Below are 16934 nucleotides of genomic sequence, written 5' to 3'. Positions count from 1 at the left end.
GGTGCAGCCACTATGGAAAACCGTATGGAGGTTCCTCAAGCAATTTAAACCAGAACTAGAGTACAATCCACAAATTCCACTCCTGGGTATTTATCCAAATAAAGTGCAAATACTAATTTGAAAAGATTATGTTCTTTTGAATTGAAAAGATTATGCACCCCTATGTTCACTGAAGCATTATTTACAGTAGCCAAGAAACAGACTCAGGGGAAAAGAGATCAGATTTGTGGTTACCAGCTAGCCACCTCTGCCTCTCCTGGTGTGCAGAAGTGACTTTGAATTTTGGGAATAAAGATGTGGATGGTAGATGTTTGTTAATGGAACAGCAATTGGGTTGGGAAAAGGTACCCTGATGAGCACTGCTTCATTTAACGATGAGCAAATCTCATGAATGTGAATGATTAAGAAGAACGACAGTGCATGGTTTTGTGAAAAAAGTTTTTGCTTTTCTAAGAAAAATCAGACTTAGAATTTTCCAAGAAAGTTTGACATTAGTTATAAATGGAACTTTGAATGTTTCCAAGAAACATTACAATTATGTTTACCAACACAGCACAGCTGAAGCATGAAATTAGAAGCTATCTTTAAGTTTGGGGAGAGAATCAGGTCTCTTTTAACTTATTTGGCTCTGATTTTCCCCTTTCATAATTAACCTAGTGAAAAGATTAGAAGGAAGGGGAGATTCATTATACCCAATGTTGACTTTTAATAATGTGAGTTGGCATTAGAAAGAAATAATTTGTTAAAAAAATGAATGTTCAGTTATTTTGGATTGTGGAAAGCTACACCTGAGGGAAACATCATGTGCAATTAGGATCTTTTTCCATTAGACTTTACTTTAGAAAATCCTATGGGTGTAAAAATTTGATAGAGGCTTTTGCTCCCACTGCTATTGCATGAAAGTCTAGATACTAATGAATGCTGGAAAAGTTGTAATGACTAAATAGCTCAGATATACACACACCATGAGGCCTGCAACCTCAGTGAAAGGGCAGCTCAAACAAACAAATTTTAAGAACCAGCAAGAAACAAATTGTAAGATAAAGAAAAACTTCAGTAGGTAAAGTCATGAATTGGTATTGGATTGATGTAGGTTAGATTTCCAGCTCTGACACTATTCACTGTGTGCTAGTGAGCAGTTAACTTCCAAATTTCTGTTTCTTGATCTACAAAGTAGGAATCATAGTAGTAGTTGTATTATTAGGGTAATTTTGAGTAATAAAGGGGATATATATATGTGTTTATATATATATATATATATATATATATGCTTGATAAATTCATAATAAATTCTCCGTGAATAATATCCATAATTTTTATTATTTATGATTGTCACATGCTACATAAAATCAGTTATTTAAAATGTTCTTCATTTATTTTAAAATGTTTCAAAGTCAGATCTGAGCTACATAGTAAAAACCTATGTACTTTAAGTTCTCTTAAAATATAACATGTAAAACAAAGTTGACAAGAAGTATATTAATGAGATTAAAATGCTCCATTTTAATTTTTTAAAACTATTTTTCTTAATGTGATTTCCATTGACTGGTCTGGCAAGCAGTCTTACCCTGAGTGGCAGGTAGCAATTATAGACATAATTAGCTCATGCTGGGATATACGCCTAGAGAATCGACCCAACACAAAAATCTCCTAACTTTTGATACTTTATTTCCTCAGACAAATTGAGGATTTGAATAATGTCATCCTTTACATCACTATACTTAGCAATGAATGAGGCTATGACACATCCTTTATAAAGTTCCCTAAAAAGCAACTAGCCATACAAATGTACAAGGGTGTGGAACGGGGACTAGTGTGGCATAGTTAGAACATAGATTCAGGAATGAGACAGATTTAAGGTCTGGTCTTTAATCAATCGCTTATTAGCTGCATGATTTGAGGCAAGTTACTTATCTTTTCAACTTCAGTTGTAAAATGGGTTATTAATAAGTAGTATGCATTCCAGAAGATGGCTGTAAGTATTAAATAAGCCAATGCACGTCAAACATCTAGTACAAAGTTTGGCATCTTGTGAGTGCTCAATAAATGTTAATTATTATTTGCACAATTTTACTAATTCATTGATTTCTTGGGCTGGGACATTGTAATCATTTTCATTATTGCTTAAAATAGGACTCTGATGGGGTCATGAGCTTAAATTTTCCATGAGCTTCACTCTGGATCACTTATAACTTATGCCACACGTAGAACTGGCTACAAGGGTAGTAAGTTAAAAGGATATGAAGGTTCTGCACCAAAGAAATAACTGGGAAAACAACTTAAGACTGATTTGATGAGAGAAGTTGGGAACATCATTTTCATAAATGAATGAAATAATTGACTATTAGTAGCTGAATTTTGAGGTTTCAATTTAGATACACAAGCAGTTGAAGAAAATACCCTATTTCTTTTTAGATCATTAATTCTTGACTTTATTTTAGTATTGTGCTATAATAATTTTGCAACTACTAATGGAATTCATTTACATACTATTTTAAAGGCAAGAAGAATTCAAGTTTTCTCTTAAGGATGAAGTAAATCCCTAATTAATTCCTTGACAAAGTTAATTATTCTAATCTTGAACTGTCAACTTTGTTGAGAAATAAATGTTTTTTAACTTTACGAAAGTTCAACCTACCTTGATTTTGGATTAATAAAATTTTCAGAGAAATTTTTCGTAAAACAATATACAGAACACTATGTTCTAATAAGGCAGAAGCTGTACTGTGGCACTGACCTGACCTTATGGTATGAAACCACATAAAGAAAAACTGGCCACGGTAAATCAAAGGCCTTTGGAGTCTCGTGGGAAAGTCATTTGTGAAATGAAGCACTGACTTAGGTAGCTTTCAGGATTCAAAAGTACAGTATAGTTAACGGCAATTTACCACCACTGCAGCTGGAAAAACAGCAGCAATAATACTCACGTTAGCTATAATGCAATGAAGAGACAGAATGTGGTTTTACCTCTTGAAAGCTATTCTCATTCTCTCTCTCTCTCTCTCTCTCTCTCTCTCTCTCTCTCTCTCTCCCTCTCCCTACCTATCATCTATCTATCAATCATCCAGTGTCTACCTAACTATTTACTCAGACAGTGCATAATGGGACAGACTCAAGGCAAAGACTGAGCATCTCAAACTTGAAATATATATATTTTAGTATGTATCCTTTTCCTTCTTTTTAATAATATTGCCCACAGTCATATTTTACAGAGGTTAAAATTCTGAATATGTGTTATCCTTCCAGGAAAATGTGGGAAGCAATGTCTAAATTATACCCAGAATTTTATTGTATAAAGAATGCTGTACCAAAACTGTACTTTCAGGAGTTGGACTATGTTGTGATGTCTGCACATCACAAAATTAAGCCTTTACTCAAAAGGAAGTTGTAAATATATTAACAGACATCACATAGCTTTGGCCACGCCTGTCATTTCTCATGCTTTGTATCAAGTGGAATCTTTGTCTACTTACTGGATGGAGCTTTCAATGCGGGTGATAGTGAGGAAAGCAGCAAGGTTTGCTGTGTAAGATGAGATGACAATCAAAGCAAATAGCCACCAAGCCCCCATCATCATTCGGGTAGCCAGAGTTGTGTATGGGACTTCCCCACCTGTGGAAAGAAGCAAAGAGAATAAAAGAACATCAACAAGTCTTTATTTAGAATCTGAAGTCATACACATTCAAGAGCAAGTTAAATTTTAAGTAATGAGAAATCTTTCACATAACATCAGCATGGATCTCTGTATTTTGCTTACGTTCATCACTTCATATTTGAATCTGGTTTATGAGATTATGTGAGACTCAGTCAAATAGAAGCATGATAAATATTTAGTATAACATGTTTAAATGGTATTTCTTCCAGCTTGTTCTTCAACCCTAGAATTACCCTCTTATTACAACCTCAGATATACACTTTATATCCAAGGGCTTGACTATTTACTAGTTAGGAGATATTAATACTATTATGCTTATATTTAACATAACTTTTCAGATTTCTAGTTTAATAAAGAATATTAAAAGATTATTTTTTGTTAAATTCCCTAGAATCATAGGTTATTAATAATCTTGGGAGAACACATATGACTATTGGTTTCAGCATCATCACATGTGTTTTGATCTACTCCTAACTGACTCACCACTCTTTTGTAATCTTGTTGTAGAATCTTCTTCTCCATCTTCTAAATGTTGGTGTGTCCTTGGGCTGTCTCTAAACTGTTTCTGTTCTGTCCACATTCCAACCGCAGCTAATCTCAAGTCCCCTGATGTTGAATATTATCTACAGTATACTTTGATGACTCTCAGATTTATATTTCAAGCTTTACTCTCTCTAGAGAGCTACAGATAAATGCCTACATAATTTCCACTTGGAATTTAATGGGCATCTGAAATTTATCACATCTGAATCCGAACGCTTTATTTTCACTCTTGAATGAACACCCCAGTCTACACTATTTCAGGGAATAGCACCACTCTTCACTCTATTTCTCAGACCAAATACTTAGAAACTTTCCAACATCCCATCTGGTAGCAAGTCCTGTCACCTTCATCTTCAAACCACATACCAAATCCTACCTCATCTCCTCACTTCCAGTGCTGTCACATCTTCTTTTGACTGCACTACTAAACCACTTAAATGGTTTACTTGTTTACATTCTATGCACTACCACTCCTAAATCTATCTCGATAGTGCTCTTTGAAAATGAAAATGAAATCGTGATATTCCTCTGATCAAAACTTCCAATGGACTCCTGTCACTCTCAGAGAAAAACAAAGCAACCCCAAATCTCTACCAAGGCCTATCAGGTCCTACATGAACTGATCTCACGTCAATTTCCTGACTTGCATTTTTCCACCCTCTCAACGGCCTTCTTGCAATTTCTTGCATGGAGTTACGCTGATTTCTGTCCTAGGGTCTTTGTACTTGCAATTTTTATGCCTGGAATTCTCCGCTCTTTAATTTAAAAATGACTTTCCCTTTAATTTTTTTAAGTTTCTCCTCAGATGATACTTCCTCACAAATACGTATTTCCATTCTATCTAAAATAATTTCTCACGACCTCATTCTTTCAGTCACTGTATTTTTTAAAAATCATAATTTATCATATATTTTATATATTTTTGGTTTTTTCCTCTTCCTTATTGTCTAGTTTCTAACACAGAAACAGTTCCTGCCCCCTTTTAGGTGGGTAAATATTTGTTAAATGAATATATGTTTTGTATGGAGTTAATAATCCTTTTAAAATAAATTAGGTTTATGCTAAGAGTAAAAATAAATTAAAAAGATATAATACTACATTTGCCTAGGTACATCAATATGTGAATGGCTTAATAGGATTCAATTAATTATCATATCAGGCAGATTTTTATGCCAACCACTAATTCTCACTATGCAATATTTCTAAACTTTCAGTGTAGTACAAACATACCCTTTGGGTATGACCTGAGCTATTTTCCTGATGTAATAGACTCAGAATAGGCTAACCTCTGATATCTGGAACATGTTTTTTCAAAAGCAGTTATAATGCATTTTGGATATTTTTTTCTTCAAAGCAAAGGAAATATTCACTCAGCTTTTAAAAGATGAAAGTACAATAAAATATTCATTTTTAAACCAAATGGGGACTTCCTAGACAAAATGATTAATTGAAAAAAAAATAATGAAATATGAACAAGATGATAGCTAAAGACTGAAAGATGTTAATAAGTATAACGAAAGTAGAACAGTAAATTCATGACTGAAAAGCCTAATTGAAGGTTTGTGTCCATGAAGTCTTTACCCTTGGTTAGAGTCGTTATCACCCATAAGAAAGAATACTTGCTGAGCTTTCTTCATCTGTGGCATAAAGCCTGAAACTTGGGGAATTCAAATATTCTTGTGGAGTCCAAATAAAATGACATTTTATTTGATATCTGCACTTAGAAATCAAATATTAAAAGTAAAGAGAATCTTGACTTCTAATTCTGGTAATTCAAGACAATCCTCCCACTGATGGCAACTAGAAAAAAATGAACATATAATGCATTTGAGAGCAGTAAGAAACTAGAAGATCAAGATCCTGAAGAAGATAACTCAGAAATGTGACTGGTATTTAGGACTGCTTTTTCCTGAGGGATAAATGCCAATTTAACAACAGGAAGATAAGAAACTGAGATGTTGAGCAATGTTTTGAAAGCCTTCAAAGTCAGGTGGCTATAAAAATTAAGGCCCAGGGCTTGCCAAATGGGGGTGGGACTAAGAAAACCAGAAAATCCTCATACGCTTGGAAATCAACAATTACAATTCTATTAGGGCCATGGGTCAAAGAAAAATCACAAGAGAAATAAAAAGTATTTTTAAGTTGATGAAAATAAAAATACTCCATATCAAAATTTCACAAGTTTTGATAGCTGATAGGATGTAGCTAAATTTGTGTTTAAAGGGAAATTCATAACTTATATAAGAAGTCTGAAAATCAATGAGCTATTCATCAATTTCAGGAAGTTAAAAAAAACCAGGCAAGCTAAACCCAAAGAACATAGAAGGAAGGATATAATAAATATAAGAGCAAAAATTAGTAAACTAGATAAAAAATAAAATAGAGAATGTTGATCCAACCGAAGTTTGGGCCTTTGAAAATACCCATAAAAAGCTCTCGAGACTGATCAAGAAAATAAGTAAAGGCACAAAAAAATACAATAATAGGAGTTAAAAGGGCATATTGTTACAGATGTTTCAGATATTAGAAGGATAAAAGAGGAGGATCTTATGTACAGTTCTATGCCAATTAATTTGAAAACTGAGATGACATGGACAAATTCGTAGAAGAATTGCCACCAAAAGAAATAGAAAATTTTAATGATCTTATAAGTATTAAAGACTTTGAATCCACAATTAAAACTTACCCACCAAAAAATTCAAGACCAGTGGGCTTTCTGGGAAAAAACCTACCAAATGTTTTATCAATAATTAAGTATAATTTTACACAAACTCTTTCTGAGGTTAGAAAGAAGCAAGACATCATTCCATACATTTTATAAAGAAGGCACAACTTTGATAACAAAATCTGAAAATGTCATTCCAGGAAAGGAAAATTAATGGCCAGTCTTTCATATGATAGTAGATTAAAAAAAAGACTTACATAAATTAGTAAACTGAAAATTGCAAAAAATAAATAAATAAGCATGCTGGGTTTATTATATGAAAGCAAGGGTTGGTTTGGCATTTAAAAATAAATCATTAAAATTCACTAAATTAGCACTATAAAGGAGAAAAGTCCTATAATCATCTTGGTTGAAACAGAAAAGGCACAGATAAAATTCAACATCCAGTCATAAAAAAATTGAAAACCTAGAAATTCTCCAGCAAACTAGAAATAAAAAAAACACACTTAGTCTCACAAGAGTATTTTCAGGAAGCCTCCAGCAAATGTTCATACTTACTAACAAAATAAGCATTTTTAAAGACTATCTTAAAGGCTACAAGTTGTTACCACTTCTATTCAACATTTAATTGTAGCTACTAAACAGTGTAGTACAATAAGCAAAAACAATAAATACAAAGAAAGAAAAAATACTAAAAAATTGGAAAGAGTGAAAAAAGTTATGGGTTAGAGATGATATGAATATGTATGTAGAAAATCTAAGAGAATATGGAATAAATTACTAAAATTAATGTTAGTTTACTATGGTACAGAGTCAATCTTCAAAAATAATCAGATATGCTTATAGCAGTAACAAACATTTAAGACATGAAATTAAAAAATATACACCATTTGCAATAGCACTAAAAATATCAAATATCTAGAAATAAAGATGTGTAAGATCTCTACATGAAAATCTATAAAACTTTTTTGAGTGTAGTAAAAGAAGGTTAAATAAATAAATAGATATATCATGTTTATTGATCGAAGACTCAATATTATAAAGATATAAATTTTTCTCAAACTGATCTATAGATTCCATGAATTACCAATCAAAATGTCAAGTTCTCTGCGTGTGTGTGTGTGTGTGTGTGTGTGTATGTATGTATGTGTGTGTGTGTATGTATGTATGTGTGTGTGAGAGACACAGAGAGGGAATGTATGTGTGTGTTTGTGAAAAGCTAAATGTAAAATTTGTAGAAAATTCCAAAAGAACAATAATAGCTAAGACGGTGTTCAAGAAGAAGAAGAAGACTGGTTCTAGTTGACTGTAGCTTTATATAGTAATTAAGATAGTATGGTATTTGTCCAAGGATAGACCAAATCAATGAAAATTATTCATGTGTACATAGACAATTTATGCCCAGCTGGCACTGCAGTACTATATAGACAGGGAGGTCTTTTCAGTAAGTACTACTAGGTTAACCTGGATATATATATATGAAAAATAATAAAACTTGTCTCCTAACTTATAATACATACAAAAATCAATACCAAGTGCCTTACATATGTAAATATAAAATATAAACAATAAAGCTTCTAGAAAAGAATATAAGAGAATATATCCAACATATCCACAAGATTGGGTACTGAAAGACTTTTTCTGAACAGAGCACAGAATGCATTAGCAAAAAGCAAAAAACCTGAGCTGAGCCAGGGCCAGTTCCTCCCCCCAGGGCTCTGTAGCCACGTCATGGACCAGCCCTGCCTACCAGTGTACTATAGCAGTAGCTGTGGCCCTACCACAACATGAAGGTGCATGCAGCCCAAACAGGGACACCCCCTGAGCACCGAGCTCCAGTGGCCAGGCAGGATTGTGCCTCTGAGTCCCATAGAACATCTCCTACATAAGGCCATTCCTTCAAGACTGGGAGAGGTACCTGATTTAACTAATAAAGAGAAACACAGAGAATTAATCAAAATGAGGAGACAGAATAAGAACTAAATGAAATGGAGATAAGCAATATACCTGATAAAGAGTTCAAAGTAATGGTAATAAAGATGCTCACCGAACCTGGGAGAAGTACAGATGAACACAGTGAGAACTTCAACAAAGAGAAAATGTAAGACAGTACCAAACAAAAATTGTAACTGAAATGAAAAATATACTAGTGGCGTTTATAGAAGACTGGATGAGGTAGAAGAATGAATCAGTGAGCTGGAAGACAAAGCAATGGAAATCCCCCAGACAGAGCAGCGAAATGAAAAAAAAAAAACACAACAATTTAAAAAAAGTGAAGATACCTTAAGGGACCTTTGGGACAACACTGAGCATAATAACATCTGCATTGCAGAGATTTCAGAAGGAGAAGAGAGAGAGAAAGTTCCAGGAAAATTATCTGAAGAAATAGTGGCTGAATTTCCCTCATCTGGGGAAGGAAACAGGTATCCAGGTCCAGGAATACCAGAGATGAACCCAGAAAAGACACACACCAAGACACATTATAATTAAAATGGTAAAAGTTAAAGACAAAGAGAGAATTCTAAAAGCATCAAGGAAAAAAACATTACATACATTGGAAACCCCATAAGGCTATCAACAGATTTTTTTTTCAGTAGAAACTTCAGGCCAGAAAGGAATGGCATGACATATTAAAAGTGCTGAAAGGAAAAAAAAATACAACCAAGAATTCTCTACCCAGCAAATTATCATTTAGAATAGAAGGAGAGATTAAAGAGTTTCCCAAGTAAGCAAAAGCTAAATGAGTTAATTACCACTAAACTGGTCCTATAAGAAATGTTAAAGGGGCCTCTTCAAGGTAAAAAGAAATGGCATTAATTAATAATTTTAAAAAACATACAAAAGATCTCACTGGAAAATATAAATATATAATAAAGGTAGTGGATCAATCACTTGTAAAGCAAGCATGAACGTCAAAAAACAAAAGTAGTGAAATTAACTACAATTACAATAATTAGGTAAGGGATATATAAAATAAAAAGATGTAAAGTGTCATCAAATTATAAAATGTGGTGGAAGGGGAGTATAATGACAAAGCTTTGGAATGTATTCAAATTTAATTGTTATCAACTTAAAAAGGACTGCTGTTTACATAGGATGTTATATGTGAACCTCACAGTAGCCACAAGGAAAAAACTTATGGTAAATATACAAAAGAAAATGAGAAAGGAATCTAACACAACACTAAAGGAAACCATGAAAACCCAAGGGAAGATAGAAAGAGAAGAAACAGAGAGGAACTACGAAACCAGCCAGAAAACAACAGAATGGCAATAAGAACATACAGATCAATAGTTACTGTAAATGTAAAGGGACTAAATTCGCCAAACAAAGACGTAGAAAAACTTGAAATAGAACTACCATATGACCCAGTATTCCCACTAGTGGGCATATACCCTGAGAAAACCATAATTCAAAAAGAGTCATGTACCACAATATTCACTGCAGCACTATTTACAATAGCCAGGACATGGAAGTAACCTAAGTGTCCATCGACAGATGAATGGATAAAGAAGATGTGACACATATATACAATGGAATATTACTTAGCCATAAAAAGAAACGAAATTGAGTTATTTGTAGTGAGGTGGATGTCAAAAAGAGAAAAACAAATACCATATGCTAACACATATACTTGGAATCTAAAAAAAAATGGTTGTGAAGAACCTAGGGCCAGGACATGAATAAAGACACAGACGTAGAGAATGGACTTAAGGACACGGAGAAGGGGAAGGGTAAGCTGGGACGAAGCGAGAGAGTGGCATGGACATATATACACTACCAAATGTAAAACAGATAGCTAGTGGGAAGCAGCCGCAGAGCACAGGGAGATCAGCTCAGTGCTTTGTGACCACCTAGAGGGGTGGGATAGGGAGGGTGGAGGGAGATGCAAGAGGGAGGGGATAAGAGGATATATGTATACATATAGCTGATATACTTTTTTATACAGCAGAAACTAACACAACACTGTAAAGCAATTATACTCCAATAAAGATGTTAAATAAAAAAAAAAAATGGGCAGAGGATCTGAATAGATATTTTTTCCAAAGAAGACATACAGATGGCACAGAGGCACATGAAAGTATATCCAACATCACTAATTATTAGTGAAATGAAAATCAAACCCACTATGATATATTGCCTCCACCTGTTAAGATGGGTGTTATTAAAAAAAGAGGGAGAGAGAGAAAATATGCTTTGGTGAGGATGTGGAAAAAAGGGAACCCTTGTATGCTTTTGGTTCAAATGTAAATTTGTGCAGCCACTATGCAAAACCTATGGAGGTTCCTCAAAAAATTAAAATTGAACTGCCATGTGAACCAGCAATTCCTCCTCTGAGTATATATCTGAAGGAAATGAAATATGCGTCTCAAATAGAGAACTGCACTCCCATGTTCACTGAAGCATTATTCACAACTGCCAAGATATGGAAACAACTTAAATGTTCATCAGTAGATGCATGGATAAATAAAATGTGATATGTATTTAAAGACAAGCCACAGTAGAACACACACACACACACACACGAATATTACTCATCCACAAAAACGAGAATCCTGCCATATGTGACAACATGGATGCACCGTGAGGAAATTACGTTGAGTGAAATAAGCCAGCCACAGAAAAACAAATGCTGCATGATTTCACTTACATGTGCAATCTAAAATAATCAAATTCGTAGAAGCAGAGAATAGAATAGTGGTGGTCAGGGGCTGGGGTGGGAAGTATGGGGGAAATGAGATGTTGGTCCAAGGGTGCAAAGTTTCATTTATGCACTATGAATAAGTTCTAGAGACCTAATGTACAGCATGGTGACAACAGTTAGCAAAACTGTATCATATACTTGATACTTGCTAAGAGGATAGATCTTGAATTAAATCTTCTCAACACACACACTGTAATTATGAAGAGGTTATAGACAAATTATTTAGCTTGATTATGGTGATCTTTTAACAGTGTATACAAATATTAAAACATCAAGTTGTAAATCTTAGTACAATTTTTATCAGTCAAATATATCTCAATAAATTTATTTCAAAATGAGGATAAAAAATGAAAAGATTGATAAATTTGACTATGGTAATACTTTGTAGTTCAAAACCCACCATGAAGAAAGTAAAGACAAGCCACAGTAGAACATATTTGCAATACTCATATCTAACAGAAATTTCATCAATGTATATTAACTTCTATAAATCAATAACAATAAAACAGACAATAACTAGAAAAATGGGCAAGAGGTTTCACAAAGGAAGATACCAAATGCCCATTAAATATGTGAAAAGGTGGCAACTTCATTAGTTATTAGGGGTACACAAACTAAAAGAAAAATGAAATACCACTACATAGCCAACAGAATAATTGAAATAAGGAAATATACAATATCAAGTGTTGGCAAGGATGTAGAGCGACTAGAATCCTAGTAACCTGTTGATGAAATTATAAATTGGTTCACTCACTTTGACAAACAATTTGGCAGCATCTCTGAAAACTACCATACACATACCTTAAGACTCAGCAGTTCCACTCAGGTACATACCTCAAAGAGGAAAATGTGTACACTGAGACATGAACAGGAATCTCCAAAGCAACATTATTCATAATAGCCTCAAACTGGAAATAGCCTAAACACTCTTTGAGGATAGAGTGTATAAAGTATGGTATATATATATATACCCACACACACACATATGTATTCATATAGTGGGATATTATATAGCAATGAAAACGAACAGATTTCAGTTATATATAACACCATGAATGGACTTCATAAACTAAATTTCTGAGTAAAAGAATGCACACTGTATGATAACTGCTCTAAAACAGGCAACATGAATGGTAGTGTTGATAATCTCATGAGTGGTTACCTTTGGGGATATAGACTAATGGATGAGGTGGGGAAATGGGGGCTGTGTCACGGGTAATGTTCTATCTTTTCCTGGGTGGCAATTACACTGGTGTTCCATTGTTGGTAATTCATTGAGCTGCACTTTTAAGTTTTGTGCACTTTTCTGTACTTAAATCGTATCTCACAATTAAAAACAAGACCTAAATAAAAGAAGTACAAAGAGAGAAGGGTGAGTTTAATAAAGACCATTTTTCCCTTCCTTTGTTTTGTTTTTCTGTATCCACAATTTGAAAAAAAAATAGTATTTTCATAGATTCTGGATGCTAGAAGACAGGTAAAAGACAAAAAATTACCTGTTAAATTAAAAACACAGCCCCACATTGCTAAAAGCATAGCAGAAATTAAGCTGGCCATTCCTGACATTTCAGGGTGTGCAAAGGTCTGACTCTAGAGCTGGGCATTTTGATTCTTATAATCCCTAGTGAGTTTGAAGTCCCCCAATATCAGTCTGCAGAAGGATGTAGAATTTGTATTTTTTCAAAATGACCCTTCTGCAGTAAGAGAAATATTCTTGACACAGATTTGCATTTTGATGTGACTGGTTTGCCACCTCAAAAAGTATATCAACTTTACTACTGTATATATTATCTTATTTATAAAGGTTGTTAAAGAAGTAAAATAATGTTTTTCCCTCAGGCAAGATTATAGAACTTGATAATTTCACCTGCGTCAGGCAAAAACTTGTTGCTCTAAGTCTTATTCTGTGTGAGTATATATGCATTTTTGTGTTTGTCTGAAAATATAGAAAAGTAATTGTTTAAGATTCTCCAATTTCGTTGCTTGGTAAATCAGCTTCTCATAGGTTTAATAACTCACAAAATGTTTCTTATATAATCTGGGACCGTGTAATTTTTTTATGAAGTATGATTAAGAAAAAAATAGAAGAAAATTCATTATTCCCTTTCCTTATAAGCATTCCTGTTTCAGGAATTAGATCCTTATTGAAGCTAGGTTGCTAGGAAAATGGCTAAAGACACTTATAGCAAGGAGAAAATCTCCCATATTAGGGATGAATGAATATGTTCAAGTAAGCTGGTCAATTGGAGTGTCAGTAAATATTAGAACATTTTATACTTACAAAGTCACAATTTAGAAAATATGAAGAAGGATAATGTTGGCAATTAGCCACTGCCAAGGCGATGTTCTATTGATACATTTAAGGATGGGTGATAATGTACATATCTCCTAAATGCATAAGGCATGTCAGTCATATTTGACTGACTTCAATGAAGTCAATGACTTCAATGAACTTCCTTGAAGTTCATTCATAAATAGTCAAATTGAGAGCCTGGCTGCTACTAGATTTGTAAATGCTTTAATATTTTTTCTTTTGGTGGAGGGTATGGAGGTAATAGGGAGGAGAATGTGAGATACGTGTAAGGTTCGTGGTTGACCACAGGTTACTATGTCCACTGTCTGAGTAGGGCAGGTTTTCAATGTGGCATGTCTGTCACTGGTACAACAGATGGCTTTAGGTGGTAGGGGCGATAGCACAAAAACATATTGTGTTCTGGTAAGGAAGTTATTCCATTTACAGTTATCTTTCAGTATTTTCTTACAATGGCAAGAACAAAGCCTCAGTTTGCTGGTAATAAGTCTGTTTAAAATTTTGAATCTATTTTTTATAAAGGGAAGGCAAATCTCAAACTCCCTTTGGCAGGCAACAGAAACTAATTAGAATTTAATAATATTATATTTCATTTATATTATTAGTATGGTTATTTTCTATTTAATGCAAATGGCACTGCTTTTATATTACTGAACATACCTTTATTAACAATAACTCTGACCCCTCTATAATCTCAATTTCAAACATTCCACACTTTCATCTTTTGAGCTTCCCCCCCCATCAAGTCTATAGTCCCACCAATATCTAAGATCTAATGACCCTACCACCTTTTCACTATCCATCCCCATTCCTATTAGATGTACTTTCCTCTTACCTAGCTTAAATCCAGTGATTTGTTAAAATAAATACTGCATTTATCCTCAACTCCCTTGAAATCCTCTCAGCAGAGCCCAAACTGAGTCAAATTCATTTTTTTTCTTTACGCTAACTGTGGAATAACTTACACCTGTGCAACTCATTTTCAATTCATGTCCACAGACTTCAAATGAGTCTTTAACGTAGCCTCAGAGTCATATTACATCTTCCTAGAAATTCTCTCCTCCACTCTCTTACACAATTACTTATTTCAGTGTTTCCCTGTCTTCTCATACCACAAATTCAACACTCCCATTCTCACTCTCAGAAGATGATCATGAAATCTAATTTAGAAAATTAAAGCAATTTCAAGGAACTTCCAGAGAAAAGAAGGTACAAAACAGTTTATAGGGTGTATTTTAGGGTAAAAAAGGAGGGGGGGATGTGCTTATATTTTCAGAATAAAGCAATAGGAAAACAAACCAAAAGTATATACATATGGAGAGTGGGGGGTAGTAGAGTAAAAGGGACAAAGAATGAATTAAGATTTCTGTATAAAACAAAAATGAGAAAATACTATCTCACATTCTCACAAATATGGAAAAACTGGAAAAAAAAGATTTCTGTGGCTAACTTTGTTATTTAGCTTTAAATTTAGAACAGTTAAATGTTTCATATAATTAGAAAGAATATTAAATTTTTAAAAAAGCAAACTGAAAACAATGATAAAAATGAACTTGAGAGTATATCAAGTTAGTGACATAATGGCACAGATAAAAGTTATTTCAAATGACTCTAAAATACAATGACTGCTTCCCCCTACTGAAGGCCACAGTCCTTGTGGACAGCCCTCTCATATAACTCTCTCTTCTGGTTCTAGTAACTATTCCCTTTCTTTAACCCTTTAGGCCCAAGAGTGATAATAGCTCCTTCTGTAACTAACAGGTACTGTACCAACTTTTGTTACTTTCTCAAAACTCCACCCACATCATTGTAAAGAGTCCTTTTAGTAATCTTTCCACAGTATCCCAGACAGAATGCACCATCTATGTCCTGTCTGGTAGAATGTAAGGTCCCATGGAACAGAAACATAAAAATGGGATTCTGGGATTGAATTGCCCACATGTCTATGTAGTGCTTATTGGTGGGAAATGGAACACTGGCAAGCCACAGCTTGTGGTTACATTATAATCATTCAGTTACTACCAGTGTTGGCATGGGATGAAGGACATGTGGAATGCAAGGCCTTGGGAGACCAAGTGGCTGGGGCAATAACAATGATTTTACAGGTCGTGGTTTTAGCTAACTGCTCTGAAGTCTTCAAATAAAACAAAAGTTAAAGGAGACATTGAGGGCAATGAATACCAAACTCAGAAACAGGGAAAATTTGAGAGGCTTGATGGCAGCTTTGAAGGAGTCTCTTAAATTGTATAGTTTCAAGGCAGATATGACCGAGCACAAGATTAACACTTGACCGTAAGGAAACACAATTCAATCACCAATTAAATCTTCTGTCCTCTATGGTCTCTCATGGTAAGGGAAGGGCACTGATGAGAAATTCGACCTTCCAAATCTCTCTGAAACTCCTCAGTATTGGAAGCAACCACCCCTTCTGAGGGAATCAGCCTTCCCCAGCATAAATGCTTCTCAGTGACTGGACCTGGGGAATCAGAGTTCTCTCCTGGATTCACCCACATCACCCCTCGCTGCCTCCAGGCTACAACTTAGATCTCAACATAACTCAGTTAGAGAAATATAAAGCCTGCTTATAAAAGTTTCATACCACATAGGATACAATGTAAGTATTGATTAGGGCAAATATATTGTCATGAGTGGTAATGATCTGGAATTTGATATTTAATGTGTTGATTTGATACTTGGGGAGTGGTGGTAATCGTTTGATTGGCTCATTGAAGGATGGACCAGTAATGAATGGATTTAGAAGGTAACCTATACACAACATCTCTGGTATACTGTAGAGATTCAGGGAGGGGGAAATGCTGGAATGAAACTGTTCTGAACAACCTGTTCACCTCCCTGACTATTATTTAGACGAACGCTCCCTACACAAAGACATTAAGAAATGCACAGGAGGGGGTAGAACACAAGCATCTCTGAAGAGTTCTATGTGCTTGTTCTCTGTTGGCCTGAGATGACATTGGAATACTGCCATGAAACTGGATTTCTTGATATTAAAATGGGTGCAGGTTGATAAAGGCTAAATGTAGATGTTCAGCCA

The 16934-nt window shown here is 34.4% G+C and overlaps 1 protein-coding gene across 2 annotated transcripts in view; it reads right to left on the bottom strand.

The window, feature by feature from the left end:
* GRID2 (glutamate ionotropic receptor delta type subunit 2) overlaps positions 1 to 16934 on the bottom strand; it is a 1342883-nt gene that overhangs the window by 236288 nt on the left and 1089661 nt on the right. For both annotated transcript variants that reach the window (XM_060011605.1, XM_060011606.1), the window contains one exon: positions 3474 to 3612. In XM_060011605.1, coding sequence (XP_059867588.1) covers positions 3474 to 3612 — 139 coding nt within the window. The remainder of the gene's footprint in view (positions 1 to 3473; positions 3613 to 16934) is intronic.

Source organism: Delphinus delphis, chromosome 5 (assembly GCF_949987515.2).
Source record: "Delphinus delphis chromosome 5, mDelDel1.2, whole genome shotgun sequence".
Classification (NCBI taxonomy): domain Eukaryota; kingdom Metazoa; phylum Chordata; class Mammalia; order Artiodactyla; family Delphinidae; genus Delphinus; species Delphinus delphis.
The sequence above is the reverse complement of the archived record's forward strand: the minus strand, read 5'-3'. Positions and strand labels throughout refer to the sequence as shown.